The sequence below is a fragment of the Tursiops truncatus genome, chromosome 17 (assembly GCF_011762595.2).
Source record: "Tursiops truncatus isolate mTurTru1 chromosome 17, mTurTru1.mat.Y, whole genome shotgun sequence".
Taxonomy (NCBI): domain Eukaryota; kingdom Metazoa; phylum Chordata; class Mammalia; order Artiodactyla; family Delphinidae; genus Tursiops; species Tursiops truncatus.
Genome location: NC_047050.1, coordinates 78,027,493 through 78,055,276, shown reverse-complemented (window position 1 = coordinate 78,055,276; position 27,784 = coordinate 78,027,493). Strand labels below are relative to the sequence as shown.

Here is a 27,784-nt window from a genome sequence, read left to right as displayed (position 1 = left end):
CCAAGTCCTGCTAGCTGCTTGGCCTTGAACTCTGGGCACGACCCACCCCTTCTTGGCGGCTCCTCTCGGACCAATCACTCCCCCATCTGTTAAATGTGAACCTGGGATCTAGATGGGATAAAGTAACTGTGGGTCATAAGACCCTTCCAAGGGCTTTTCCTTACAGCTCTAGGGGGGGTGCCAAAGGCAGCCCAGGGGTGAGGAATGAGGCCTGGGGGGTGGCCGCCTGCAGCCCCCACTGGAATCTTTCCTGCCCCTCCCTTCCAGATTAACCGAAACCTGCTAATTGTGGCTGCCCTCTGCACGCTCCCCTCCCCCACCGCGTATTTCTACCTCCCTTGGCCTCCCCTCCCCTCCCCCTTCCATCCGAATGATAAAGGGCTTGGCCCGCCAGCCCCCGCCTGGCCTCAGGCCCCAGCTCTTCCTCACCACACTACCACACTGCCCCAGTGCCCTGCGCCCACCACCCGGCCGGACCCCTGCCCACGTTGCCTGCTTCCTCTGCATGGGGCCCTGCAGCAACCCCCGCCTGGGGCTCCCCGGGGGGGAGTCGCCCTCCCAGCACCCCCAGAGGAGGAAGAAGAGATACCTGCGGCATGACAAGCCCCCCTACACCTACTTGGCCATGATCGCCCTGGTGATCCAGGCCGCACCCTCCCGCAGGCTGAAGCTGGCCCAGGTGAGAGGATCCCCGCCCGCTCTCCCTCACACTCCGTGATCGGACCTGTCCCCGGAAGCGTCCTCCACCTGGCCCCTGCTCGGAGGCTCAGGCTCCGGCCTCCACCCCGACCTGGCCCTACCCAGCCATGCCAGTGGGGCCGGTCCTGGCCTGGGCACCCAGGGAGAGAGCTAAAGCACTCAGGCAGGCCCCTTCCCGGCGAGGGGGGCCACGCAGAGGCGAGGGGAGGGGCAGCGTGGCCCCCCGCCCACGCGCCCCGGCTCACGGCGCCCGCTGCCCGCCCGATGGTTTCAGATCATCCGTCAGGTCCAGGCCGTGTTCCCCTTCTTCAGGGACGATTACGAGGGCTGGAAAGACTCCATCCGCCACAACCTCTCCTCCAACCGGTGCTTCCGCAAGGTGGGGCAGGGCGAGGGTCGGAGCCTGGGGGCGGGACGCGGGCGGAAATCCTGAGTATCCGGGGTCGTACAGCCCCACCCAAGCCTGCCCCCCTCCTCCACCAGGTGCCCAAAGATCCCGCGAAGCCCCAGGCCAAGGGCAACTTCTGGGCGGTCGACGTGAGCCTGATCCCAGCCGAGGCGCTGCGGCTGCAGAACACGGCCCTGTGCAGGCGCTGGCAGAGCAGGGGCGCCAGGGGAGCCTTCGCCAAGGACCTGGGCCCCTATGTGCTGCATGGCCGGCCCTACCGGCCGCCCAGTCCCCAGCCGCCGCCCCGCGAGGGCTTCAGCATAAAGTCTCTGCTAGGGGACTCCGGGGAGGGGGCGCCGCCGAGCAGCCCAAGTCGGTCAGGCTCAGTTCGCATAGGGGAGGAAGAGGCACCCACTCCAGTCCCCACCTCTGAGAGGCCTCTGTGGCCCGTCTGCCCCCTCCCAGGGTCCCTGAGAGCAGAAGGGGAGACTTCCCAGGGGGGAAACAGCAGGCCCTCGCCCCTCTCCCCTGAACCCAGAGCCTGGCCCCTGCACTTACTGCAGGGTACCCCAGGCCCTGGGGGACTCCCTGGTGGAAGCCACAGGGCCTCGCTTTGGGGGCAGCTACCTACCTCCTACTTGCCCATTTACACTCCCAACGTGGTGATGCCATTTTCCCCACTGCCACCCACCTCCTGCCCCCGGTGCCCCCCCTCAACCAGCACAGGCTATTGGGGGGTGGTCCCTGAAACCCATGGCCCCCCAAGGCTGCTCTGGGATCTAGATGCCCTCTTCCAGGGGGTGCCACCCAACAAAAGCATCTATGATGCGTGGGTTAGCCACCCCCGAGACCTGGCTGCCCCTACCCCAGGCTGGCTACTCTCCTGGTACAGCCTGTGAGGCTCCCCGGGCAGGGGCTGCTTTCCTCTCCCACCCTCTCCTGCCACCCTGAGGCCTGTTGAGGGGAAACTAAGGGATGTGTGGCTCCGCCTTGAGACACGAGGTACCAGCCGTGCTGAGAATCCGCGTGTTTATTGGACACTCCCGAAGAGCTGTGGCCCAGCTGGGCACCACCGCAGCCCTGACGGTCAGTCATGCCTCTCTTACCCCGAGAGGCAAGGCTGGAAGGAACAGGGCTGTGCTTGAAGTAGCCCTTCCTGTCCCCTTCCTGGTCCCACCTTCTGCAGCCCTCTGTCCATCTATCCATCCATCCATCCATCCATCCATCCGTCACCATCTGTCACTTCCCCTCCCTGGCTCCAGGCTGGGGGAGGGTAGACCTGATGACCACCCCAGCCGCTCCATCCCTAAGTCCTGTCCCCCCTCCACTGTTGCCTGGCAAGGAGGTAGCACCTTTGGGGGGAGGGGACGGAGAATGGAGACCCTACCTGGTTTTGGTGGTGGTAGTGGGGAAGATAAGAGTAAAGGAACAAACGACATTTTAATGCAAGTCTGATGTTTGGTGATGGGGTAGTGAGTCTGGTGGCCACTTGGCCAGGGTCTGCCTCCGCGACTCTGGGATCCCCTGCTGTGCGCGGCGATAACAGCAGATGGTGATAAGCTAAGGGCCTGGGCCGGGGCGGGGGGGGGGGGGGGGGGGGGGGGGGCGGTGGTGTGATCATTACCCCAGGCGGAACACTTCTGGGGGCGGGACAGAAAGGGGTGGACTCTGGGAGTCTGGGGGGCAGCGGGACCCCAGAGATCAAGGAGGTCGTGGGGGGAATAGGGACTTCGCTGCCTCTGCCGGCAGAGACGCGACCCAGACTCCTCGGGCAGGACTACGAAGGCAGGTCCTCCGGCGGTGCCAGGGCCGAGCTGGAGCCGCTGTCCAGGCCGGGGCTTGGAGGGCTGCCGGGCGAGGGCGTGGCGGTGCAGGGGGTCCCAGAGAGTGGTGTGTCGGTGCTCAGGGAGGAGGGCGTACCGGAGCGCGGGGCCCTGCGGGGCCTAGCAGGCCCCAGCTCCACTCGCCCCACACGCTCGGCGAACTTGAGCGAGCACACGGTCTCGCCGAGATCCTCGGGCCGCGTGGAGACCTGCGGGGAGCGGCGCTGGTGGGCGGGCCCGGGTGGGCGGCGCCTGGCATGCAAACGACCCTCCCGCGGGCTGCGGCCGCCTGGCCCCACCTGCAGCAGCAGCACAGCGGTGGCGCCAGGGCCCAGTGCGGGCTGCAGCAGGCGCGTGAGCTGCGAGTCGCGGAAGGGCACGTGTGGCCGGCGAGCCCGCAGCGCGGCCATCACTCCTCCCAGCGCCAGCAGCGAGCGGTTGATGGTCCGAGCCTCCCGCAGACGCTGAGCGCCGTCCCGGTCTTCATGCGACGTGCCGGCCGCCCCTGCCTTCCAGGCGCGCTCGGACCCTGCCAGGTCCACTAGGTGCAGCGTGCCTGCAGGGGCGAGCGAGCCCGGCGTGGAGGGAGGCCCGGTCTCGGGTGCAGCGAAGCCCCCCGCAGGACTCAGACGCCGAGGTACCTGCGGTGCCGGGACCGCTTGATGGGGACGCCGTGCGCAGCGTCAGCGTGACCAGGGCGTGCGAACGAGAGCTGTGCTGGTTCATGGCTGTGGCGGCGGTGGCCCGGTTGCTCCTCCCCAGGTTCAGCATCTGGAGGACGGAGGACAGGGCTGGCCTGCTGCGGCGTCCGCGGCCCAGGTGGGAGTACAGGGCGGGGGCTTGGAGGGCTGCGTGGCCCCACGGGGCACCCTCACCTGGTGCAACGACTCCAGATTGGGCACGTCCCAGTGGGTGAGGCCAGCCACCTGGATCCCCCCTTCGCCTGCTGGGCCCTGCCTCACTGCCAGGCGCTGGGGAGGCCCTGGGGCTAGGAGGTCCCTGGCGAAAAGACGGAAGGCTCTGTTGGGGGTTCTGAGGGGCGGAGCCAGAAGCTGGGGCCCCGGGCGGGGAGGAGGCACCGTTTGCGGCCCTGACCTGACAGCCTCGTTGTAGATCTCCACCATGCTGAGGGTCACGTGGTGCTGTCCCCCTGTTCCCATCTCCCGGAACAGTGACTGCAGCGCCCTAGGAGCTATGCCAGGGTCCTCAGGTGGGCCCTGGGGAGGGGGTGGGGTGCCTCATCGGGCTCACATCCCAGCCACTGGCCCCAGGAGCCACCCAGACTGCCCCCTTTCCCACCTCCATGCTGTAGGTCTTTCCCGTCCCTGTCTGACCGTAGGTGAAAATGCAGACACTGTAGCCTCCGAGGCAGGACAGCACAGCCGACTCCAGCTCCCTGAAGACCTAGGAGTAGGAGGGGTTGGGAGGGGCCCTAAGCCCCAGGACCTGGGGCAAGGTGTGAACAAAACTTGATTCCCCTGGAAGGAGGCTGGCTCTAGGGGAGCACAGTGGAAGAGTGGATCTCCCAACAGACAGGTGAGGCTCCCTGGAGAAGGTGGCATTTGCCAGAATTTGCCAGGCAAAGTAGGGAAGGGATGTGACAGGTAGCAGGAACAGGTGATGCAGAGTATTGATTGACGATTGACTGCTTGGAAGGCTTGGGGGTGTAGCAGGCAAGAGCCCAGACCCTGGGCTTGATGGCCAAGTTCAAACCCTGGGTGTGACTGGAGGCAAGTCACTCATCTTGCCCTCTGTGAGATGAGGGCTGGAGTGGCACCTGCTGTGAGGATTAAGTGAGAATGCAGACCGAGAGGACTAGTGCAGCACTTGGCACATGAAAGATGAACCCAGAGGGTCCCATGTGTGGGGGCTGGTGGGCAACCAGGATCCTGGAAGTCGGGCCCTGGGAGGGTGCAGAGAGGCAGGTGAAGGGGAGATGGAGCTGGGACTTGCGTCCTTTGGCAACTGGACACCAGCAGCAGCCTCTTGAGCAATGACACAGTCGGCCAGCTTTTGTGCCCAGGTGGCGGGTAACCACTGGGCTGTCAGATCTCTTTGAAATTTTGGTTGCCAGCTACAAGGGCAGAATCCAGAATTGCCAGTGAGGTTGCTAGGATTCCATGACTAGAAAGGAGCGTCGGGGGCGCTACTGCAGACAGAGACGGGGAATACAGGCGAGGGAGCCCAGTAACAGCCCTTCGGCTCTTTCAGCCAGAAGTGGAGGACCCTGTCTAGGAAGGCTACCCAGAGGACAGTAGACGAGGGGCCCCTGTTCAGGGCTGTGGTTGGGATGGAGGCTGAAGACAGGGTGGGGGTGGTATGGGGGGTAAATAGAGGTAGGTGGAAAACGGCTGCGGTGCCCCAAAAAGTGAGGAAGGGAGTACCTGCCAGGCACTCTCATCACAGTCTGTCCCCGTGAGGCCAGCACAGGTCTGGGTCTCTGATAGCTCTGCCCCTCGCCTCACCCCCTCCCAGCTCTCAGCCTTGTTTCCTGAGCTCTAGTTGCAAGTTGGTGTGCAGTGAAGATAGTGTGCAGGAAACGAGGCAGCGGGGGGCTGGGGTTGGAAGCTCACCTGTGCCCCCCCACTACCCTTGCCAACAAAACAAGGAGAGCTACCCACCCTCAGAGCTGACCATCTCTGGACCCTGGGCCAGGGGAGTGGGCAGTCAGTGAAGCCTGCGGGAAGGAGGTCACAGTGCTGACCTCACAACAACAACAGCACCCCAGCCATGCTCCACAGCCCCCTGAGTAACCATCACCTCAAACGTGTTCATTTTCCTTCGTTTCCTGGCACAAAGTTACTTTTGAAAATGTTAATCTTCCTGTTTAAGCCATAAAGTCTGTCCCCCCCCAGCCTGCAGAGTTTGGTGGGGGGATGCAAAGCGGAAATCCTGGAAAGAAAGTAGGTGCCCAGCTAGCATACCAGTCCTGCCTCCCAGACCCTCCGGCTCCCTCCCCTTCCCTGCTGGAGTCCAGCCGCCCTCTCTCCTGGGAGGGCAGACAGACAGGAGCCTTCTCTGGTCTCCAGGGAACTCTGAGTGACAGCTGACACAGGTGAAAGGGTGGAGCATCACCTCCTCCTGGCTGGCGTGTGGAGGGAAGACCCAGTCCAGGCGGAAGCGACGCTGGTGCCCTCGATAGCAGGTGGTGACAGTGCCACCCGGGCCGGGCTCTAAGCTCACCAAGTTGGAGGGTGTCCCTGGCCTCAGCCGACAGAGCACACGGATGTTTCCTGGGGTGGAGATCAGATCAGGGGGCTGCCTCCCAGATCCTGAAGCATGGAGAGCCCCCATGTCCCCCACCTCTGCTGCCCCAGCCCTTTTCTCCCCAAGCCTGCCATACCCTTGAGCTCCAGCAGCCGCCCTGGGCATCCAGTTGGGGGCCCCTGCTGTGCCTCAAGGAGCTGAGTCCCAGCCCCGCCCGCTGACAGTGCCCCCAGGGCCCACGATACCTGGGGGCACAGAAAGGTGAGGAAGGGGAAGGCAGTGGGAAGAGAGCGAGGGATGGGGTGCTGAGGGCAATATCCACCACGTGGCCCCCAGCTGTGGGGATCCACAACTTTCAGTGGCTTCAGACCCTTGGGGCGTCATTCAGTGGGCCTGGGATGGAGCTCAGGGACCCGAGGAGGACCGTGGGCTTCCTGGCAATCCTGTGAGGGATTCACCGTCACCCCAGTTTGCACAGAACACAGTTGTTCTGGTTCCAGAACCTAAGATTTGCAGTAGACGAGACAAGACCCTGGGGCTGGAAACGAAGGGAGAGCAGGGGTTCTCCAAGGGAAGGCCAGTGACGAGGCTGCACAGAGAACAAGTGCAAGGGAGGGGAGCGAGTGGTCCTGACCTGGCCCCGGGCTTCGCTCAGCGAACCCTGGCAGCTCTGGGTAAAGGTGCTGACCAGTCCTCGGAGATCCCCACAGCCCTGACGCAAGCTGGCCATGCGAGCACGAAGTCCTGGGGGCAGGAAGGCTGTTGTGAGGGAAAGCCCAGACCCCACAGCCTTCCCGTGAGCTCCGGAGCCCAGCCCTTACCTGCCAGCTGCCCGCGCATCTGCTGCAGCTCCCTCCTGCACTTCTGCTCAGCCTCCTGCTGGAGCTGCCGGAGGGCCCCCCGAAGGCCCTGAAGCTGCACCTCCTGCACCCCTAGCTGCCCCACCCAACCCCAGCCTTGTCACTGAGGAAACAGGCACTTACCAGGCTCTGCCTCAGACACCCCCTCCCCAGAGCCCCAGACTTCCCAGCCCCTGGGCCCAGAGCCCACCTGGACTCGGAGAGCTTCTGTGGTGTCCTGGGCCTCTTGAAGCCGGCCCCGGAGCTCCAGCAGTGCCTCTGCCTCCTCCTGTTCCTGCAAGGGGAGCGGGGCAGCTGAAGCGTGGAGCCAGGAGGAAACTCAGGAAGGGGCACTCCAGCTGCGCCATTTTACAGATGCGAAAGTCCAGTCGACAGGGGCTCACAAAGCTGGTCACACACCCGCCTCCCGATCCATGCAGGGCTCCTTTCCCCACGTCTCTCTGCTCTCCTGGAGTCAGTCACTGGGAGAAACCATGGACTGAAAGGAGGGGATTCTCCCATGGGCATCAGCCTCCTTGAAGGGGCTACCATGCATTTGCCACCCACAGTCCGGGCCTCAGGTCTGAAGGGTCAGAGGGGGCTCCCTGCCTCTGCTCCAGTGAGCGCAAAGTCCTGAGAAAGCCCAGGCGGTGTTGCTAGAGACCAGGGTGCAGGAGCCCCGGGCTGCAGGGACAGTGGCAGCTAAGGAGCAGGATACCTGCGGGGCCCTGTTGGGGGGGGCGGGGCCCCAGTGCAGCAGGAGGTCCCGAGTAAGGCTCAGGCTCTGTTTCAGGGCCTTGTTTTCCAGAGTCAGATGCTGAACCCTTTTCTCCGAGTCTGTCGCCCCCTGGGAGAGAAGGAAGCCCTCAAAACTCACCTGGAGGCTGAGACCCTCTCATGTCCCCCTTGTCCAGCCCCCACCCCAGCAGCCTCACCACTCCCACACGCAGCTGGCCCAGCTCCTTCTCCTGCAGTTCCAGCTGCTGCTTCAGCTCTTCCAGCTGGAAAGGAGGAAAGAGCACCGGGTGGAACGCCTCCTTCCAGTCCCCTTCCAGACCCCCCCAACCCCCCACTGCCTCCTGGGCCCCTCACCTGTCCAAGGATAAGCTGTCCCAGCCGCTGCCAAGCTCTCTGGTCCTCCTCTAACTGAGGAGGCTGCTGCCCCTGGGCCTCACCCCTTGGTGAAACAGGAGGGCTTTCTTCTTGGGATGGGGATCCTGGGGTGGGGTGGACCCAGTCAGGACAGAAGAGCTCTCTGGCCTGAAGGAAGGGACACCTCACATCTGGCTGCTAGGGTTCTGGTGGGCGTCACTCCCTGGACAAACTCCCTCTTCAACTCACTACTCCTTACGCACCAGCAGGAGTGGGGGGCTGCACCCCTGAGGCTGGCTGCGTCGCCTGGGGCAGGACCTGCCTCCCCCTGGGGCTCCGAATCCATGCCAGGAGGGCCAAGAGCTGACCGGTCACCGTCAACAGTGGGGGAACATCACCAGGCTGGGAAAGAAATAGAAATCCAAGTGGAAAAGGATGGGGGCCGGGTGGAGAGGATACAGGCGTATGGATGGAAATCGGTAGGCCTGAGAACACAGAACAGGTTGTCGTAGAAATCTCAACTCTGCTTACCTTGCTCAGGTCGGCAGAATTCCCGAAGCTCTCTTCCGCCCCCAGCTGGACTGAGAGGAACTCCGCAAGACGCACGAGAGCCTCCTCCAGTGAGACCTCGGCCGGACGGCCCTCCGCTGCCCCTCCCGGCCCATCCTCGGACTCCGAGCAGCCTGCGAGGCAGTGGGATGGGTAGGCGTGCTGGGTCACGTGTCGTTTGCTAGGCCACTAGCCGGCACCTGCCAGCTCCCTCCCTCCCAATGAGGGCACGGGCACCCCTGCATCTCTCGGACGGCGGCGCTCCCTCGTTGCCCCGGGAGACGCAGCACTCCCGATGCACCAACAGTACCTACCGACCAGGCCGGTCAGCTCGGTCCACAGCTCTGCGGTGGGCTGGTCGGGGCGGCGGCGACCCCCGGGCTTGCCGCGGGCACTCTAGGGAGGGAGCGGGGGGGGAGTCCCTGAGGCGAGGCCAGGCAGCCCGTGGGGCTCCCTGCCTCCGAGAACTGAGCCCGAGGGGCTGGAGCCGGGCTCTCAGCTTCCAACACCAGAGACGGGGTCCTCGGCACGGCCCCTCCCCCGCGTCAGCGCCCCGGGACCTACGCAGCGCCGGCCTGCAAAACCATTCTCCGGAAGGGGGTCGCCGGACGAGCTGCGCCCGCCCCCGCTCACCTGGGCGGGGTTCCCAGGGTCGGCGGCCGCCGCGGCCCCGCCATCCCTGCGAAAGAGGCTGTAGAAGATGTAGATGAGCAGCGAGTAGAAGGCGTACATGAGAGCGCGGGGCGGCAGAGGGCCCCGCTTCGCGCCGCCCCGCGTCCCCGCGCCCCAACTCCGCGCCCGACCGCTGCAGAGCCCGTGCGCATGCTCTGGCGGCCGCCCCCTCGGTACGGCCCCGCACCTCCTCTTCCAGAATCCCTACCGGTCCTCTGCGAAGGACCCCCGCGCGGCTGTACCCACTCAGAGCCTTCCGCCCGCAGGTGTCCAACCTTTTTTCCCCTCAAGCCCCTTTCTCGGCCCCTCCCCTCACCGCCGCTTCCACCAAGCGCTCCCCTCTCCGACCCTCCCCTCCCGCCCCTTCCTCCGACCCCTCCCCTCCACCTCCTTCTCGGCCCCTTCCTCCAACCCCTCCCCGCGCCGCCCTCCCCTCCCCTCAATACCCTTCCTCGGCCCCGCCCCCTCCTCAGCCCCTCTCCTTACCGCCCCTTCCTCCAACTCCGCCCTACGTCCTCCTCGGCCCCTTCTTCCAACCCCTCCCCTCAATGCCCCGCTCCTCACCGCAGCTTCCTCCAATCCCTCTCCCCCTCCCCGACCCCTCCCTCACCGCTCCTTCCTCAGCCCCTCCCCTAGAAACCCCTCCTCTCGCCACCCTTTCCTCGGCCCTTCCCCTCATCGCCCCTTCCTCCAACTCCGACCCGCCCCTTCCTCCAACCCCACCTCTCACTGCCCCTCCCCTCACGGCTCCTTCCTCGAGCCCCTTCCCTTCCCCCAAACCAGCGGGCGTGTGCGTCCAGTACCAAGCAGAGACCCCTTCTCCTAGCCCCGCCCACTCTTACAACCCAGTCTAGCTCTCCTCCACGCCCGCGACGCCCCGGCCCCGCCCCCCCCTCCGGCCGCTCTAGCCTCCGCTCCTCTCGTTGGTTGGCGCGGGGCCGTCGCACACCCGGCGCGGGAGGCGGAGCGGCAGCCAGAGGGCGGCGCGGTGGGCTGATTTGGGCCTCCGCTCGCCGCTGCGCCGGCGTCGCGCAGCTCAGCGGTCTCTGAGTGCCTGCGCCGTCGCTCTTTCCGGGCCGGGTTCCGAGGACGGCGGCTCCCCGAGCGTGGGGCCCTGCGCCCCTCTCCCCCAGGCCCTGCGCCGACTTGGGTTCCAGGACGCCAGAGCTAACGCCCACCCAGTCCAGGCCCCGCACCGTCTTTTCCCGGCGGATTTAGGTTCTTCTTCCCCAAAGGTTGTGTCCAGTGGCCTCAGGGCTCCTGTGAGTTTCGGATGAGCCCATAACAATATTTAGAAATGGGGTTCTGGAACCTGGGAATCCTGGAGAGACACCCTTAGGGCCCCCTGTCGCCGGCTTCTACGTTCTTCTCCAAAGTTGAGGATCCTTTTCCCGTTCCCTCAGACTCACTACCGCCCGACGTGTCATGGCCCCCAGGCCAGGGCGCGAGTGGAGCTCCGCCCTGTCCCACCTGGCGCTGGGATCAGTGTCTCTGTATGCAGCCCTGAGCACTGCCCAGGTGAGTACACTGGGGCCGGTCAGGGGCATAGCCCACTCCCAAATCCCTAGAGGGTGGTGGGAGGTAAGTGTGGGGGCCCGACTTCTGTGAGACCTTCAGACCCTTCCCTGTTTAAAGGGAGGTCCTGGCCTCTTTTCCCCACATCTCCCTTCCCTGTGTTGACAGGCAAATCGAGGGGCCGCTGCTGGCTTCCTGCTCCAGGCCCTGGCTGCTGCCACCATGCTGGCCCCAGGGCTGGGCACAGATGAAGACTGTCTTGCTGGAGCCTGGGTGGCCACTGTCATTGGCCTGCCCCTCCTGGCCTTCGATTTCCACTGGGTGAATGGGGACTGCTCCTCCGCCAACCTGCTCCTGGGAGGAGGCATGGTCCTGGCAGTGGCTGGTGAGCACCTTGGTGCTGAGGGCCGCTCTGTGGCTGGGCAGGCAGTGGTGCTGGTGGTCGCAGTGACCATCCTCATTGTGGCTGTTTTCACGACCAACACTTATGGAATGTTGGGGGGGGTGATGCTCGGCGCCGCAGGCCTCCTGAGCCGGCTGGAGGAGGACAGACTGCTGCTGCTGCCAAAGGAGGACGTCTGTCGCTGGGCCCTGGCCGGAGGCAGCTGGGCCTACCACAGGGCCCTGCACACACAGCGCCTGCAGTGGGGGTGATGGTTGGGGACAGCAAGGCGAGGCTTCTGCCCTGGCTACCACTTTCCCCTCATGGTCCTGCTCCTAGGGCCTCCTCCTCTAGGGAGAGACTCTCCTTCAACCGAAGCCAGCTTGCTGCAGAGTGACTGGTAAGGGGGCAGAGTCTGGGTACTATCTCCTTCTCTAGCGCAGTGTGAGGACTTGCCTAGACCAAAATGAGGGGGACTGGGTCCCGGGCATGTTTCGGGGCCTGATTCTGGGCGGGCCATAGTTGTGGATCCAGAGAGAGGCTTGGTCTCCAATAAACCTTAGGGATTTAGCAGGAATATGGACTCTGCCTATTCTTGAGTCGGATTGAGAGGGCCTCCAGTGAGCTTCCTAAGGCTCCCAGGGCAGCAACTGGTTTCCCTGAGCAAAGGAAGGCAATGTGCTGGAACCAGCCCTGGGGGCCTCACTCAACTTGGCCTGCCGGCACCTTTGTAAGGAGGACCCCTGGACTGAGAAGATACAGGAGCCCTTGCTCTCCTGGAACACGGTGGAGTTCTGAATATCCTTGCAAGGTCTGGCTGGTGGCCCTATGGGGCGGTGACCTTAACCGGCCGCCGGCTGGGGTGGGGGCAGGGGAGGGCCGCACCACAGCTGTTCCCAGAAATGTACATCCCCTCCCAGGGCTGACTCTACCTCTACCCGTTTGCCCACCGGCCTATGCAAGGCAAGTCCTGATTTCCTAAGACCCTCGCTTTCCTCAGCGGACGCCTCTTCAGCTCCCAACCCCAGGGTTATGAAACGGGATCGGGCAGAGCAGTGGGTTAGATTCCGGGTCCAGAGTCCTCCCTTGGGGAGTCCCTGCACTCGCGTCCTGTGGAAGCACATCTCTTCCCGCACAGGAGGGGAGAGGTGGCCGGCAGTTTCTCGCTCCGGCCAGCCAGGCCAGAGCCCCGCGCACGCTAGCCTGGGCGTCCGGGGACAAAGGCGCAGGCACATCTGGACGTGGGGGTCCAAGGTTGCCCTCCGTTCCGGGGCACCCAAGGCGTGTGGTCCCGGGCCGGACTGGCGGGAAGCACCGCGCTCAGCCCTGACGCCAAGACTATTCGGGCCCCAAACATCGCCCCTCAGCGGGTCGCCCGGGGCCCCGCCCACCTTATGCAGGGGCGGGCCCTCGTGTGCCCATTGGTTCTGGCCGTCGCGCTGTCTCCCCGAGCGGCCCTCCCATTGGCCTCGCTCCGCTCACGTGACTGAGAGAACAAGGGGGCGTAGGCGGCGGCGGGGTGGGGGAGCGTACAGGGAAAACAAAGATGGCGGCCGCGCCGGGGTCGGTGGCCGCGGCGGCTGCGGGGCGACGCGCGGGCCGAACCCACTGAGGCGGCGGCGCAGGGAGCGGGGCTGCGGGGTCGCGGCGGCGGCGGCGAGAGGGCGGAGGGAGCGCGCGGCGCCCCTAACCTCTAGCCGCGGGAGCGCGCCGGCACCCGCCCGCCGGGCCGGCCGGCCGCGATGTCCGGCGCCGAGGAGGCCGGCGGGGGCGGCCCGGCCGCGGGGCCTGCCGGTGCCGTGCCGGCCGGGGTCGGGGCCGGGGCCGGGGTCGGGGTCGGGGCCGGGGCCGGAGCGTCTGCGGGGCCGGCGGCGGCGCTGGGCGAGGCGGCGGGGCCCGGGATCCCAGACGAGGCGGGCCTGGCCGGCGCCCGGCAGCTGCAGGAGGCGGCGGGCGACTCCGATGCGCCGCCCAAGAAGCGGCTACGGGCGGCCGAGACGGCCGAGGCGGCGGCGGCGGCGGCGGCGGCGGGCAGCGGGAAGCTGGAGGAGCGGCTCTACTCGGTTCTGTGCTGCACGGTCTGCCTGGACCTGCCCAAGGCCTCCGTGTACCAGGTAGGGCCGCCGGCCAGACCCGGCTCGGCTCCAGCCCCGCCGCGGCCGGCCCCCCGGCACCGCGTCTCCTCGGAGGCCAGGCCCGAGCCCTGGGGCCCAGAGGTGGGACTCTGGCGCCTGTTCGGAAGCTCCTCATTCTCGTCCTCTGGGAACTTTCCTGTTTCCTGCTCTGAACCTCCTTTTTTTCTCGTTGTGACTGCCCTTATTTCCTGATGGGAATCTCCTGTCTCCCACTTGGACGCCCCTTTTCTTTCCAGGTTCCCCTGTTGCCCCTTTCTCAGCACTCCTCAGCCCAACCTCAAGCTGACCCCAGAGAAAGCTGGCGACAGATGCCCGTGCTCCTCCCCACTTCTGAGCCTGCTCCGCGCAGCCCTGAGCTCCCTGGGCTCCGGGGGTCCCTGGTCTTTGCTCTTCCTCAAGTGTTTCTTCTCAGTTCTTTTGCAGACACCCGCCCCCCCAAAACCTGTCCTCATGCTCGTCCCGTATCCCTTTACCCTTTGGTGTGGAAGAATCCCCTTCCCTTGTCACTTCTTTTTGGAAGAAAGTTGAGAAGGGAGGGGCTCACCTCTTTGCCCTCCCCCACCCCTTCCCCTCATTTCTGGTCTGGATGAACTGCCCACATCAAGCCCCACAGCCTGGGTCTTTCCTCCAGTCCCAGCCCCCGCCCCCGCCCAATCCAGTGCTTTCTGGACGTGCTGTGCCTCAGGCTGGGCTCCTACCACATCCCACCTCACCCACACCAGGTCTGGCTTCCTAGGCTACTGGTGCTCCAGGAGGTCTGTCCTCTTCCCTTCTGTCTGAAGAGCCAGCCTGGTGGCCGGACTCAAGAGTCCTTAACCCGCTCAGGGCTGCCAGAGAGGGTACTTAGCCCAGGGGGTCTCACTCGTGCACCCCGTAGCAGCAGGGTCACACTCTGGTCCCAGGGTCACTGCGCAGCGTTCTGCTTTCTCCGTTGTGTGTCTCTCTGCACGTCAACCCCCATCTCTGATTACCCCCACACCCCCAGCCCCTTTGAGGAATGAAACAGGTACCCTGTCACCTTTCTTTGCATTTACAGGAGCTGGATATGGCCGATGGGCCTTGTCCCCCTGCTTATGCTCAGAGTGAGGGCTGTGGTGCGAGGGCCATTTTTGTAGTAAACAGGGCAGGCTATTCTGAATTGCCGTTTCCCCAACCTCTGGATCTCCAAATCCTTCCCGCTCTAGCATGAGTTTCCTTTGGAGGATCCCAGTGTGCCTGGGTGACGGAGGGAGAAGAGGCATTGGTGGGGAAGTGGGTTGAGTTCCTTGGGGAGAGGACACTGCCTTTCAACCCACCCTCCTGGGCTTTGGGAAGTTCCTGGCCGGAGGCCCTAGCTCAGGAGTACCACAGGCCTCCTGGCCCAGTGCACATTGGGGTAGCGCTTCTCATAACCGCCTCAGCCTTGGGAGTGCACCTCAGGACTTGTCCTTTCTCTGGCCTCTTTGGCTTGCCCACGACCTTTTGATCCTTCCAAAAGCACTCTTCCTTCCTTGGGCCTCGAGTGGGAGTCTAGGAAGCCAAGCCAATGGTGGGGGGGGGGGGTCCCAGGGGGATTAAGGGGTTCCTCATCTCTCTTCGTGTGAGTGGGCTGGAGATGGACCTGGCATGAAAACCGGCCATGTGGTACCAGCTCTGGGTCCACTCAGCACAGAGAGCTGCATTTCTGCCTCTGGCCGGAGCCCCTGGTGACCGGGCCTCTGAGTTTGGCTGCTTCAAACCAGTCCGCACCGTGCTGGTAGCTGAGCTCTGGGCCGGCAGGAGGCAGGTGGCTGAGCAGCTCTGATGGGGAATGAAGGCTCTGGGCCACCTGGCCGGTGGCCTTCCCTATGGCCTAGTGGACTCTGCTCAGTGGCTTCCCTGGGAACAGGCCCGCTGAGTGAGGAGAGCCCACCAATGCTGAGCTGTGGGTTTTGGTACAAGCCCTCTGCCCCACCTTCATTCTTCCCAGGTGACACCCGGGCCTTGGCAGGGAGTTGATTCCCTCTCATCTCTAGAGGCTGGGAGAAAGCTTTAGAGCGTGTGATCAGTGGGAGAGCCCTTGGCCCTAAAAGGGTTGGCTGGAACCCTGCCACGGGTCAGAACTCGCTTTGGCTGCTGGAAGACCTGCCGTGTGATGGGGGCCCATGGGGCATGGATGCACAGCCGTGCCCACCCTGGAGCCTGGGGTGTGAGGTGCCCGAGGGAAGGCTTCTTGGTGGCTCCTTGCTGTGTGCAGTGGTCCGCATTACCCTCACAGCCACCCTGCATGGGGACATTTATTGGGGGGGGGATCGAGATGGGCCTGGAGGCCCACCCCATTGCCTGGTTGGCATCAGAGCTGGGTTTGCTCTCAGGATGATTTGGTCAAGGACAGCACAGGTTCCACATGAGCTGCCTTGCAATGAGGACGCAGAGCTCTGTGTGCCCCTGGTTGGGGCCCACTGCTCGCCAACGCTTCTGGGCCTGGGCTCAGCCCCTCCGCTTCTGCTGGCCTTCTTTGGTGAGTCACGTTGACGGGCTGTCTCTGGTGGACCTGCTTCAGGCATGTGGTATGTTTTGCTTTCTGTTCCTATAGGCAACGTTTTGCCTGACCCCACCAGGATACGTGGTTCGGGGCAAGCACCGGCAGTGCTCCGCATCTGAGGGCTGTTTCAGATGGTACCCAGTTCTGGGGTGAGGAGAAGAGCCAGTGACCGTGCTGAGCCCTGCACGCTGTGCCTGGCACTGGGGCCACAGGAGCATCTCCATGGGCCTCTGGATGTGGCTGGGTACGCAGTAACTCGAGAGCTTGCTCTCCGGCTACCAGCCCCTGCCTCTGTGCCTCTGGGGAAGCCTGGGTGGTGGTGAGAGCAGACACGGGCTGCACGGCTAGGCTTGGTCGCCTGCTCCCTGTTCTGAGCCCCACAGCGTCGGCTCCGCCATGGGTCCAGTACATCACACCACCTGGGTCGGGATTCTTGCTCTGGTGTCAGACCAGGGCCCTCGTGCAAATGGTTCTCGCCGTGACCTGCGTTAGGTCAGGTCAGGTCAGGTCAGGGCTGGGCTACAGCTGGTATGGCAGGTGCTGGCTTTGATGTTCTCCGTGTGGGTGTTAGGTGTATTCTTGGTGACTGGCCTGACAAGGCGTGCAGCCACCTTCTAGGGTCCTGGGTGGGCACGGCAGCGGGCAGCCAGCTAGGGGTAGGAGGGCCGGGGATGCAGCAGTGACGTGCGCATAGGAGCTCTGTGTTGGAGCCGGCAGCGGGCAGCTGTGCTGGCACCCGCTCTGAATGCAGCCCTGTGGCCCCAGGGCGATGTGAGCTGGGTCCTCTGCCTTCTTTGGGGGAAACACAGCCTCAGTGGGTGGTGCCTGGATCGTTGCAGCCGCAGCCTGATCCCTGACCCCATCTGGGACTCTCCTCCAGCCCCTCACACAAGGTGGACCTGGCCCTGACCCCGCTCGTGTCAGCTGAGGCCCTGAGCCGCAGACCAACATCTGGAGGGAGGGGCCGTAGAGCTCTCCCACCCCGACTTGGTTCTCAGCCAGGAAGGCTCCTGTGACCCCCGCTGGGGTGGAGCAGTAGGCAGGGGGTCTTCGTCACAGTATGTGGTACCAACTGGCCTCTGGCTCCTGTGCCCACTGCTCCTGCCTCAGACCTGAGCCCCGCCCCTTCAGCCCATTGCTCTCCTGCGCCTGCTGCCTGGGTGCTCTCTCCTGTCCCTGCCCCTGCCCACTCCTGCTCCTCGTGGGCCCCACTGAGGCAGCACCCCTGCACCGAAGTCGTCTCCTCTCCCTGCTACAGGACGCCTGTCCCATCCCACCTGCCTGGGCACTGGACACCATCTGTCCTGTGGGAGGATTGAGGGTGTCCTGCTGCGCTTCCTGTCCCCGCCAGGACTCGGCTCAGCCCACTTGGCTTGGTTAGCTCGTTGGCAGCCATGTGGGTAAAAGGCCCAGGAAGCAGGGGTGGCTCCACCTCTGCTTGCGTCCTGGCCAATGTGGGTGCCCGCCTTGGGGAGCTTCCAAGTGCGCCGTCTTGGCATCTGTCGACCTGCCTGGTGCTGCAGACTCTGTTCAAGGTGATGTTTAAGGAATCTCCAATGGGGCTGCCCACCCACATGGCCTGGGACCCTCTTCCCCAGCTCCAAGACTATGACTGGCTCATGCTTTGAGAAAAAAGCTTTGAAAATATATCTGCTTAGCTATCCAAGACAAGGGCAGAGGGAAGAGCACGCTTCTGGTCTCTGACTAGATGCGAAATTGTGCTTTTTGTAGTGGTGGTTTGTCACTTGAGTTACCTTTTGATCCAGGCAGCACCTGGGCTCTGAGCAAGAGCCTGGCTGCAGGTTTGACGGCCCCCACCCAAGTCCCCGAGTCTCGGGGTGCTGTGACATCAGGAACTGCTGGCCCAGAACTTCAAACCCAAAACCTGGTGGAAGGTTGCAGTCCTGGCTTCCCCTGAGACACTTGTGTGTCTCAGACCCTGCATGGTCCCTTCCGGGCCCCTTGAAGGAAGAGGTCAAGGAAACCTCAGGCCGAGTGTGCAGGGGTGTGTGGGGTGCCGTGAGGCCCTGCTGGGCCTGGTGAAGGGGGGCCTCCAGCTGGGCCGAGGGGCACTTTGGGGGTGGGTACCCTCCGCTGTGCTTTGGAGATGGGGCTGCTCACATGAGTCTGGGTGCTGAGCCTTCCTTTAGTGGTAAAGAGCGGAGTTGGGGGGCACCCCAGGGTTTGAGGGGACTGTGGACTCCAGGCCTAAAAGGCCTACTGATTGAGGACTTGGCCCCCAGAAGCTGGGGGCCATTTTCTAAGACCTGCTTTTGTCCCAAGGCCCAGGGGCCAGGGCTCCTCCTCAAGAGTCCGGACAGTTCCTTCAGCTCCCCCAGGGGGAAGCTGGTTCAGATAGAGGCCCCAGCCTGCATGGCCTGGGTGCACTGGGCAGGCAGGGGGAGGGGCTGCTGGGCGATGTCCTAGGGGCAGGGACAAATGCCCACTTTTGGGCCATTGCAGAGGGGCTTGGGCTGGGGCACAACTTGGTGGGGTTGGGGAACCCAGGGTTGCGAGAGGGAGGGGGGTTTTGCTGAAACCACAGGCTTGTGCCTGGAGTCCTTCCTGCGGCTTCCGGGCAGGGGCTGCGTGAGGGGCTAGCTGGGCTCTGCTGGGTGATGAGTGTGGTGCCAGGCATTAGTTCTCTGGGCACTGCGTGTCGCACTTGTGGTCCTATCCTACCTCTTCAGTGCGTAATAAGGCCGGTCCTGTCCCTGTTGCCTTTTTTTTTTTTTCAGCTGCACTGTGTGGCATGCAGAATCTTAGTTCCCCGACCAGGGTTCGAACCCGTGCTCCCTGCAGTAGAAGCGCGGAGTCTTAACCACTGGACCGCCAGGGAAGTCCCCTTGTTGTCTTTTTTTTTTTTTTTTTTTTAATTTGGTTGGGCTGGGTCTTAGTTGTGGCAGGCGTGTCCTTAGTTGTGGTTTGTGGGCTCCTTAGTTGTGGCTCGCCGGCTCCTTAGTTGAAGCACGTGGGCTCCTTAGTTGCAGCTCACAGTCTCCTTTGCTGTGGCATGCGAACTCTTAGTTGCAGCATGCATGTGGGATCTAGTTCCCTGACCCAGGCTCCCTGCGTTGGGAGCGCGGAGTCTTATCCACTGTGCTATCAGGGAAGTACCTCCCCGCCCCCTGTTGTCTTTTGTGCCTGAGAAAATTGAGGCCCGGAAGAGGATGTGACCAGCCTCAGAGCATACTGCTGGTGACCTGTGGGATCTGGCCAGCATCTGTCCTGGGAGGGCCTGGGAGGCCCTACAAGGTCCTGCGTCGTGGAGCCCCCTCCGTAGCCCTCCCTGTCTCTAGGGTCTTCCTGGCAGGTGGTGGGAAGGCAGCCCATCCTGGGCACTGCAGGAACTGCTCCTTGGAACTGCCCAAGCTCTCTGGGGCTTGGCCCTGGCACGTAGCGTGGGGCACTCTGACTGCCCTGGCTTGTGCTGTCTGTCAGAGGCTTGGCGTATGGCCAACGCTGTGCTGAGCCCTCTGGGGCCCAGCTTCTGGATGGGCAAAATGGGGCAGGTACAGTCCAGCCCGACCACCGCAGAGGCCCTGGGCCAGGCCTGCGTGCAGAGTTGGGTCTTGCTCTGGAGGCCGAGGGGGAGCCTGGCTGGTGGGGAGGGCTCTGGAGCACGGTGACTCTCCTGCTGTGGACAGACTGCCTGGGCTGGGTAGGTGCTGGGGCCAAGGCTGGCCACCTGGGTCCACCGAGAGGGCATACCTTGGGCAGCCGGTAAGGGACTAGCCACGTGTGGACGTTGGCTTGTCCCTTGGCAGGCCGGCAGCACTTGGGGCGTCTTGCTGGTTAGCCGCATTCCGATTCAGAGCTGAGCTGTTAGGGCTGGAGGGGCAGTGCCCCCGCCTCCCCAGAGCCCAACAGAGGGCAGGTGCCCTAGTACCTGAGCCTGTGTTGGGTCTGGAGGCTCTGGGGGTGTGGGGTGGGGACTGGCCCTGGAGGCTGGGAACTCCTGCGGCCCCCAGGTTCTGAGGAAAGGCCTGCCAGGGGGGTGCGCAGGTCACACCCTCTGCTCCAGAGCAGTGGGCTTTCAGGGCAGCGCTGGGAGTGAGCAGTCACACAGTTGGCAGCCTCGGGTCCCTCAGGACGTCCCAGGACTCCATCCCGAGTCTCGCCTGCAGGCCCACGCCCTGGCTGGGCCACCAGAGACAGGAGAAGCCAGCTGAGTTGGGCCCAGCAGTGGCTGTTGCTCTCTGATGAGGCCGTGGGCCCTGCCTTGGGGCATGTAGAACTAGAGCTGGCCACACTGTAGTGTGGGGTCCCCAGGCCTTCCTGGCTTCTTCCCTGGGGTGCTAGGCAGCGGCTGGGACTTCAGCAAGCCCAGTGCTGCCTTGTCTGGCCTCACTTCCGGGGGCCCTGCAGCTTCTTCCTCCTGTGACTGAGCGCTTCCTCTCTGCCTTCTAGAAGCCATAGCGACCCTCTCCCTGGGGCTGTGGCACGGTGAAGCCAGGCCCTCTTGGGCTCAGGCCCTTGGCGGGGCTTTGAGAACACGTGTGACCTGGGCTCTTGGTCTGGGCTTCCTACAGGGTGGCAGCAGCCTATGGTGCCGTGTCCCCCCACCCTCGCCACTCATCGCGTCTCTGGCTTCTCCGCTGACCCCGGGCAGTGGACGGGGCAGACTGCTTTTCCTCCCTGGCCGCTCTCCGGACCAGCCTCGCTCCACAACCCCCAGCCAGGCTGTGTGTCCAGAGCAGTGCTGGCCGGCCCTTGCCAGTCCCCTCCTCGTCTCGCACATCTTAACTTTTGACCTGACTTAGAAATTAAGATGTGAGTGCAGCCGATCTAGGGCGTTTGTGTGGACCTGGATCCTGACTGGGGCCTTTGTCCCCGGCCCCACCACTGGTCCTCAGCACATAGGTCCCATCACTCACTGGACCCCAAGCACGACCCGCAGGCGCTAAGAGTTCACTCAGCCTCTTGCAGCCCTCAGCTCAGGGTGCACGGACCCCTGGTGTTTACCGAGGACCCCATCGTGTGCAGGCGTGGCTTGGCGGTGGCCATGTGAGTCCCTCTACCACACTGGATCCCAGTCGCAAAAGGGTCCTGGGCCCCAAGGAAGCCTGTGGAAGCACTGCCTGCCCACTTGCCCTCAGCCACTGGGCATCTCCCAATGGAGATAGGTGCCCTCGGCGGGGGGGCCCACACTCCCACCAGTGTTCCCCGGGCTCCAAGACTGCCGTGTCTGCCCTGGAGGACACAGCTTGTCTGCTCTTGCACCTCCGGTTCCCGTGTGGGCCTCTCCTCCCCCAACCCCGTGCGCCCCTGCAGGCCCAGGCCCATAGCCTGCCACGTGTCTCAAGGGCACCAAGTGGGTGCTCAGGAGGTGTGTGGAGCCAGTGAGAGAGCCGAGGTAGCTGAGCCGGCAGCCCACTGTCCACCCGCCAGGACCCCCGGCAGGGAGGGGCAGGTCGCCGACGGTGTCGTCTGTTCCTTGGATCCACAGGCTCAGCCAGGGAGGGGCCTGGCTCCTAGGCCCAAAGCCCGCAACGCTCCTGCGGGCGCACGCTGCCCACGTGCCCTGTCCTGGGCCAAGTGGGCCTCCCCGCCCACCACGGCTCTGTGCCACCGGTCCTTGGGAAGGTCCCCTCCAGGTAGCCAGCCCCACTGGGTGGGTGGCAGCTGCCTGCTCACCTTTGCGGGCCCAGGAGGCTAGAGTGGCGGGGCCAGGCTGAGGGTGCAGCTGCCTCGGCATGGGCAGCTGGCCGAGAGCCCGTGTTCCGTGGGCGTCCCTGAATCAGGCCCTGTGGTGGACTTTGGGGACAGTCTCCAGCCCCTGGATGGGAAAAGCCCCCGTGTGGCCCACCCAGTGCCCGCCGGTGGGCCACCACAGTGAAGAGCCCGAACCTCTGCTGCCAATGAGGGCCACCTCGAGACCCGCCCTCTCCATGGGGACCCTGCTGGCCGCGTGCACAGGGCTCCGGGAGGACAGCCTGGCCCTCCCTCGGGAGTGGGAGTGGCAGCCTGTGCTTGTCGGGCAGCAGCCTGCCCGCGGCCCCTGCACCGCAGCCCCTGGGAGGGGCCGGCAGTGGGGCGGGCGCGCGTCTGCGCGGCCCTGCAGGTCCGTGAGCTTCATCTCCCTTTCCTTCTCCGCAGTGTACTAATGGGCACTTGATGTGCGCTGGCTGTTTTATCCACCTACTAGCAGATGCCCGGCTGAAGGAGGAGCAAGCCACGTGCCCCAACTGTCGTTGCGAGATCAGTAAGAGCCTCTGCTGCCGCAACCTGGCCGTGGAGAAGGCCGTGAGCGAGCTGCCCTCTGAGTGTGGCTTCTGCCTGTGCCAGTTCCCCCGCTCCCTCCTGGAGAGGCACCAGAAAGAGGAGTGCCAGGACAGGTAAGCACCTGGGCCGCCTGGCCTGCCTGCCGGGGGCTCGGCTCCACACACGCCACCCGGTGGCGACCTCACAGGGCCGGGTTAGTGCAAAGCTGCTCAGGTCCCAGGCCATGGAGGGGGCGGGCGGGAGGCTCCACAGACTCGGGGGCTTAGATCTGCAACTGGAAGCGTCTGAACGTTATCCTGACCCTCCAGGGTTCCTTGTGGCTGTGTGGTGGCTTCTTCCTTAGAGACTGTCCGTGGTGTCCCCGGACCAGGAAAGTGTGGCCAGCACAGGGGCTCTGGGAGCACAGCGTGATGGTGCCACTAGCACCCCAATCCCCCCCTCCAGGGGGCCAGGCTGCCGAGCCTCCCCTGGAGTGAAGCCACGCGGGGCCCAGGACCGTTGTGGAGAGAGGCCCCATGGCAGTGGGTGCAGGGGGCGTGCACACGCACAGCTCACACATGCCCTGCTCCTTCTCAGGCTCTCACGCACTCTGACCCCTTCCTGAGGGCCGGCACGTGGGCAACATGTCCTTCAGGGAGCAGTCTGTGTGAGCAGGGCTGGTTGGAGGCCCACTGGCACAGCCACCTTCCACGGGGCGCGGGTGTGACCGCAGGGCTCACCTCCTCTCCAGGGTGACGCAGTGCAAGTACAAGCGCATCGGCTGCCCGTGGCACGGCCCTTTCCACGAGCTGACAGTGCACGAGGCCGCGTGTGCCCACCCAACCAAGACGGGCAATGAGCTGATGGAGATCCTGGACGAGATGGACCAGAGCCACCGCAAGGAGATGCAGCTCTACAACAGCATCTTTAGCCTGCTCAGCTTCGAGAAGATCGGCTACACAGGTGAGGCGCCCTGCTGCCTGCTGCATGCCACACAGGCTGGGGGTGGGGCCGGCGGCCGGGAGCCGGGGGAGCCATGGGGTCTGGGCAGTGGCACAGGCTGCACCAGATGGCCAGGCTCTGGACAAGCTCCTGGTGAATGGGAGGACATCTAAGGGAGAAGAGGGGCTGGAGGCTGAGCCGGGGAGGGGCCGGGCAGGACCCTGGGGGCACCTGCATGGCTCTCACAGAGGCCCTTCCCACCTGTCCTCCCCACCCCGGCCCTGCTACCCCAGCAAAGTGGTGTCCTCACCGTGTGGGGCTGCACAGCCTTGGGACAGTTGGGGTCTAACCGGAAGGTGGGCGTGTCTTGGGGGGTTCTGGGAGCTGAGGGCCTGCCCTGCGGAGCCAGGGGCAAGAAGAGCACTCGTCATGGCAGGTCCTACCTGCAGGCGGTTACTGCAGTGGCCACGGGCTTCCTGAGGCCAGCGAGAAGATGGTCAGGGCCAGGGCTCCAGAACGAGCTGAGGGTGCCCGACTCAAACTGCTGGGAGTGGATGCCCAGGGATGGGCAGGCTGGACTGCGCCCAGGCCCACTGGATCTCTCGGGCTCTCCTGGCCGCCGCCACTGCCTTTGGACACTCTGGGGAGCAGAGCCTGGTCTAGACACAGAGAATAGCGAGAAGCCCCTGCTGTCGCTGGAGCTGCCGGGGGTACTCTGGCCCTATGCTGCCCGGCCCACACCAGGCGGCCGGCTCCGAGCGCCAAGGGCAGTCACGGGCAGCCAGTCAGACTGTGCCGCCTGGACCGGGCCTGGCTATAGGTGGGGGCCTGCGGAGGCCGGGGTCTCAGCACGAGAAGACCGCGGCCGCTGGGCAGTCGTAGCCTCAGCTGCCCCGGTGGGCACTGTGTCACAAACAGTCCAGGCCAGGCCTGGAGAGTCTGGGTGGACCGAGGCGTCGTGACTGCAGCCGTGGCCGGGCAGGGAGGACTGGCCGCCTCTGTGGAGGGACTCGCCAGCCGTGGGCCACGGGCTCTGCCGAGAGAACTGTGTGACGGCAGTCGCCCACTGACCGACGGGCCCTTCGGCTGGCCGGCAGAGCCCAGCTCCAGCCACGCAATGGCACTCTGCCTCGAGGCCCAACACACCAGCCCGGCCGCCGGCTTTTCTGGCAGCTCTGTATCGGAACCAATAAAGTACACTTGTTCACAGAACTGCATCCTGTCTGTGTGTCTGCTTACCCCGGCCCCCTGGGCGGGGCCTCTCCCTCTGCTGGGCCCTGGGGAAGGGTGAGGAGGGAGGCCTCACCTGACCTGGGGGTCAGGCGGGGCTGGCCGTTCACCTCTCGCAGCCTCTGGACTCTGCCGCTAACGCGTGTCACTTCTGTTCGTAGTTGTTTCCCCAAAGCTTGCGTGCGCCTCCGTTTGCCATAATTGCGTTTGATTTGCCTTGTGCCAAGCAGAGCCCGCTGTGTCCTGGTAAGTTGCCTTCCTCCCTGGCCGAGCCCGTGTCCCCGGCCGGCTGGGAAGGCGCTGCCCCTGGCCCTGCCTGCTCTGACCGCCGGCTCCCCGGCCTGTCTGTCTCCACAGAGGTCCAGTTCCGGCCGTACCGCACGGATGACTTCATCACGCGCCTGTACTACGAGACGCCGCGGTTCACGGTGCTGAACCAGACGTGGGTCCTAAAGGCGCGCGTGAACGACTCGGAGCGCAACCCCAACCTGTCGTGCAAGCGCACGCTGTCCTTCCAGCTCCTCCTCAAGAGCAAGGTGACGGCGCCCCTGGAGTGCTCTTTCCTGCTGCTCAAGGGCCCGTACGACGACGTGAAGATCAGCCCTGTCATCTACCACTTTGTCTTCACCAACGAGAGCAACGAGACGGACTACGTGCCGCTGCCCATCGTCGACTCCGTGGAGTGCAACAAGCTGCTGGCTGCCAAGAACATCAACCTGCGGCTCTTCCTGTTCCAAATACAGAAGTAGGCAGCCCCGTGGCACTGCCCACGCCTGCCCGGCAGCGGCCTCACGGCGCCATCGCCCATCTCAGCCAAGGAGAAGGAACAGAAGCGAACACTGGGACGTCTGCATGCGTGTGCGAAGGTGGGAGCGCCCCCCTCGCCCTCTGCCCCACCTCCCCTGTCCCGGGCGCTGGAGGCCGGGCCACCGCAGAGGAGACGCTGCTCCGGGACCCAAGGGGCGCGGCGCAGCACGGCAGCCTGGCCCCGGCCCCTACCGCGCAGCGGGCCACACGCCTGCTCTGGGCCACACATGGGGCTGCGCACGGCCCCTGGGCCGGGCTCGGGGGCGCTGACCTCAGACGGCATATTTGATTGCAATTAAAAAGGCACCCTTGTTTCCTACTTTCTGTTTTGTTCGAGGGGAAGGCGTGGCTGTAATTGGACAGAACGGGGTCTTCGGTTTGGCCAAGGGTCAGAGCCCGCCCATCCCTGTGACTGCACCTTCACGTGCCCCGCCCCAGGAGAGACTTGGAGTTGCTGCCCCCTCTGTCACAGGCCTGGGCAGGGGAACGGGCGGGGCCGGGGCTCTCTCTAGCCCAGCACATCCCACCCCCAGCTGCTCCAGGGAGGCAGGACTTGGCCGCCAGGGCTCAGCGACTTTTCGGAATGCAGGGTGATTTTCTGTCTCTTCCCAGGGAACAAATTAAACCCTTGCCAAGGCTCTTGTACAAGTTATGCAAATTTAGCAAGAGAGAATCTATCTTCTGTCTTCAGCCTTAAGGACTCAGTGTCCCTAGGCTGTGAGGAGAGTTCTGGGGTCTGCCGGCGGTGAGCAATCCTGGCTGTGTGAGGGTCTGAGTGGTCCAGCTGCCCCCATGCTGCTCTCAGGGACCAGCTGCTGGCCCTGCATCCAGGGCTCTGCATGGAAGTCAGCGCTGGGCAGTGTGGTTTCTCACCCGAGGGAGGTGGGCCCCCCGAGGTCCTGCAGTCCTGCCCCAGAGCTGCGGTGAGCAGGCCCAAGTGCAGGCCTCACAGGGGGAAGGAGCCCTGCCTGGGGATCCTGGGACCCTGGGGCCTACTGGGAAAGGGAGAGCTCGGGCCCCTGCTTAGGAGACAAGGCTCTTCTGCAATAGTTTCTCGTTGCTTCAATACCAAAGAACTGTTTGCTTCGCCCCCAGCCAGGCCCACCCCGTGCTCAGAGCAGCCCCTGCTGGCCTGGCCCCCTATTGCCCAGGCCCTGCAGGCTCAGTGGGCAGGGCCGCCCTGGCCTGTCTCTGGGGGCTCCTTTCTCTCCTGGCCCTCGAGGTGAGGAGCTGAGGAGGGGAGTGAAGGAGCTATGGGGTACAGCTCGAGCCTCAGCCAGTTCCTAGTGGACGAAGCAGCCCTCCCAGGCTGGCAGGTCCCCTCTTCCCCACCCAGCGCATGGGGCTGGCGGGGGTCCCATCCTACAAGGCCGACTCAGCCTGGCTTGCCCTCCACAAAGAAAGACCCCACCCCAGCCCCAGCCCATCCTTGTGGGCATCTGACCCAGGCACACCCTGGTGTTGTCCCACTGCCCTCAGGGGCTGCCCCTGCCTGCCTGTGGGCGCAGAGGATGACATTCACGTCAACACGGGCCAGGTCTCCTGTGCATGGATGGCTCCCTGTCACCCTGTTGGGTCTCTTGGGGATGGACACCCTCTCTCTGTCGATTCCAAAGTGACCATATTGTGAGCGGGGCCAGGGCAGGGGTGGGTTTGCCTGGTCCGTGTGTGCCTGGGTGCTTGTGTGAGACTGAGGAAGCAGAGGGGTGGGCCCCCGGCAGCTCTCCTGGGTGGGGCAGGTGAAGGTGTGTGGCTGCCACAGAGGGCCAGGCAGGAGAAGGGCAAAGCCAGGGCTGGGCTAGCAGACCTGTTGTGGGGGTGGGTGGGTACCAGAGGGGCTGGGCTCTGTGGCACCAGGATCAGAGTTCCAGCTGCTGGAACACACAGCTGGGGGCACATGGCCCTCGAGTTCCAAATGCCCAAGTGAGTGCATGGGAGTGGGTTGGCACCCAGGCAAGGCCCTCCCTGTAGGGGTGTGGGTGGGTTTGGGGGGGCCCAAGGAGACTGCTAACCCACCAATACGGCCCCGCCCTGTGACAGTCGTCTGGGCAGCTGAGCCTCACAGCCAGGTGGAGCCAGGCACTTCTGGGACTTTGCAGTGCGCTCTTGGCCATCGCTGGAGGCTGGCGCCATAAACCTCCTTGTGTCATCTCACTGGGAGTCACTGGTTTACTGGAGGATGTCCCAGTCCTGTCTTAAGAAAGGAGAAGACACCAGCAGTCTGTTTCCAGGATCCCGGTCCACCTTGGCATCCTGAGCTGGTGAGGGTTGGGGGAGGCCTGAGGGCACAGGTCGAGCCAGCCCCCCTTCCCTTCTCTCACCCCCACACTTCCCTTTAAGCACTACATCTCTCAGTACGCCCAAAGTGAGACATTTACAAAAATAATAAAAATAATTTTTTAAAGAGAGGAGTGAAGAGGTGTTTTTACCGCTGTCGGAAACGACTTAACATTATGTTGCTTTTGTGGTCTGTGTTCTCTTTGGATATTTCTGTATGTGACTACAGTTTTTAAAAAGGTCCAAACCAAGTTTCGTTTGTATTTCCTTACAAGAAGACAGCCTCGTGGATGGGCTTCCCTGGGCTCTGATAGCCTCCCAGCCAGGGGTCAGCTGCTGGCCCGGAGCCTGCGGCCTCCCCACCCCAGGCCTTCAGCCCTTGCTGGCATCCTCATATGCACATTCCTGTCTGATCAGTGGGGAGGCCAAGGCTAGAGAAGCTGGGTCCTCTCTGAAGGGAGATCAGGCCCCAGGACCTGGGCTGTCCTGGGAATGTTGGTGCTGGAGTGGGAAAGGCTCT

The 27,784-nt window shown here is 64.2% G+C and overlaps 4 protein-coding genes across 15 annotated transcripts; 3 read left to right on the top strand and 1 right to left on the bottom strand.

The window, feature by feature from the left end:
- Positions 1-347: 347 nt before the first annotated feature.
- FOXH1 (forkhead box H1) lies at positions 348-2,531 on the top strand. Its single transcript, XM_033842814.2, has 3 exons — positions 348-679; positions 974-1,078; positions 1,183-2,531. The coding sequence occupies exons 1-3, from the start codon at positions 371-373 to the stop codon at positions 1,984-1,986; spliced, it is 1,218 nt and encodes a 405-aa protein (XP_033698705.2). The 5' UTR covers positions 348-370; the 3' UTR covers positions 1,987-2,531.
- On the bottom strand, positions 2,509-9,582 carry KIFC2 (kinesin family member C2). Of its 6 annotated transcripts, none has more exons than XM_033842810.2 (18): positions 9,162-9,582; positions 8,912-8,993; positions 8,580-8,731; positions 8,312-8,450; positions 8,049-8,173; positions 7,892-7,957; positions 7,675-7,803; positions 7,168-7,251; positions 6,939-7,053; positions 6,752-6,861; positions 6,254-6,362; positions 5,986-6,143; positions 4,210-4,314; positions 4,006-4,127; positions 3,786-3,909; positions 3,552-3,681; positions 3,210-3,466; positions 2,509-3,119 (listed from the first exon to the last, which is right to left on the bottom strand). In XM_033842810.2, the coding sequence occupies exons 1-18, from the start codon at positions 9,327-9,329 to the stop codon at positions 2,865-2,867; spliced, it is 2,430 nt and encodes an 809-aa protein (XP_033698701.1). In that variant the 5' UTR covers positions 9,330-9,582; the 3' UTR covers positions 2,509-2,864. The 6 variants fall into 6 exon arrangements, with proteins under 6 accessions (XP_033698701.1, XP_033698704.1, XP_033698699.1 ...); XM_033842813.2 differs by having other exon boundaries at positions 7,168-7,245; positions 9,231-9,582; XM_033842808.2 differs by having other exon boundaries at positions 2,509-3,466.
- Positions 9,583-10,201: 619 nt separating this feature from the next.
- Positions 10,202-11,743, top strand: TMEM276 (transmembrane protein 276). 4 transcript variants are annotated; one of them, XM_033842625.2, is made up of 3 exons: positions 10,202-10,487; positions 10,673-10,787; positions 10,953-11,743. In XM_033842625.2, exons 2-3 carry the CDS (start codon positions 10,695-10,697, stop codon positions 11,436-11,438), a joined length of 579 nt encoding a protein of 192 aa, XP_033698516.1. In that variant the 5' UTR covers positions 10,202-10,487; positions 10,673-10,694; the 3' UTR covers positions 11,439-11,743. The 4 variants fall into 4 exon arrangements, with proteins under 4 accessions (XP_033698516.1, XP_073650464.1, XP_033698515.1 ...); XM_073794363.1 differs by having other exon boundaries at positions 10,202-10,504; XM_033842623.2 differs by having other exon boundaries at positions 10,204-10,531.
- Positions 11,744-12,094: 351 nt separating this feature from the next.
- On the top strand, positions 12,095-25,306 carry ZFTRAF1 (zinc finger TRAF-type containing 1). 4 transcript variants are annotated; one of them, XM_073794337.1, is made up of 4 exons: positions 12,095-13,280; positions 21,904-22,142; positions 22,742-22,971; positions 23,400-24,162. In XM_073794337.1, exons 1-4 carry the CDS (start codon positions 12,909-12,911, stop codon positions 23,624-23,626), a joined length of 1,068 nt encoding a protein of 355 aa, XP_073650438.1. In that variant the 5' UTR covers positions 12,095-12,908; the 3' UTR covers positions 23,627-24,162. The 4 variants fall into 4 exon arrangements, with proteins under 4 accessions (XP_073650438.1, XP_073650437.1, XP_033698512.1 ...); XM_073794336.1 differs by lacking the exon at positions 23,400-24,162 and adding an exon at positions 24,538-25,306 and having other exon boundaries at positions 12,096-13,280; XM_033842621.2 differs by lacking the exon at positions 23,400-24,162 and adding an exon at positions 24,538-25,306 and having other exon boundaries at positions 12,678-13,280; positions 22,760-22,971.
- The last annotated feature ends 2,478 nt before the right edge of the window (positions 25,307-27,784 follow it).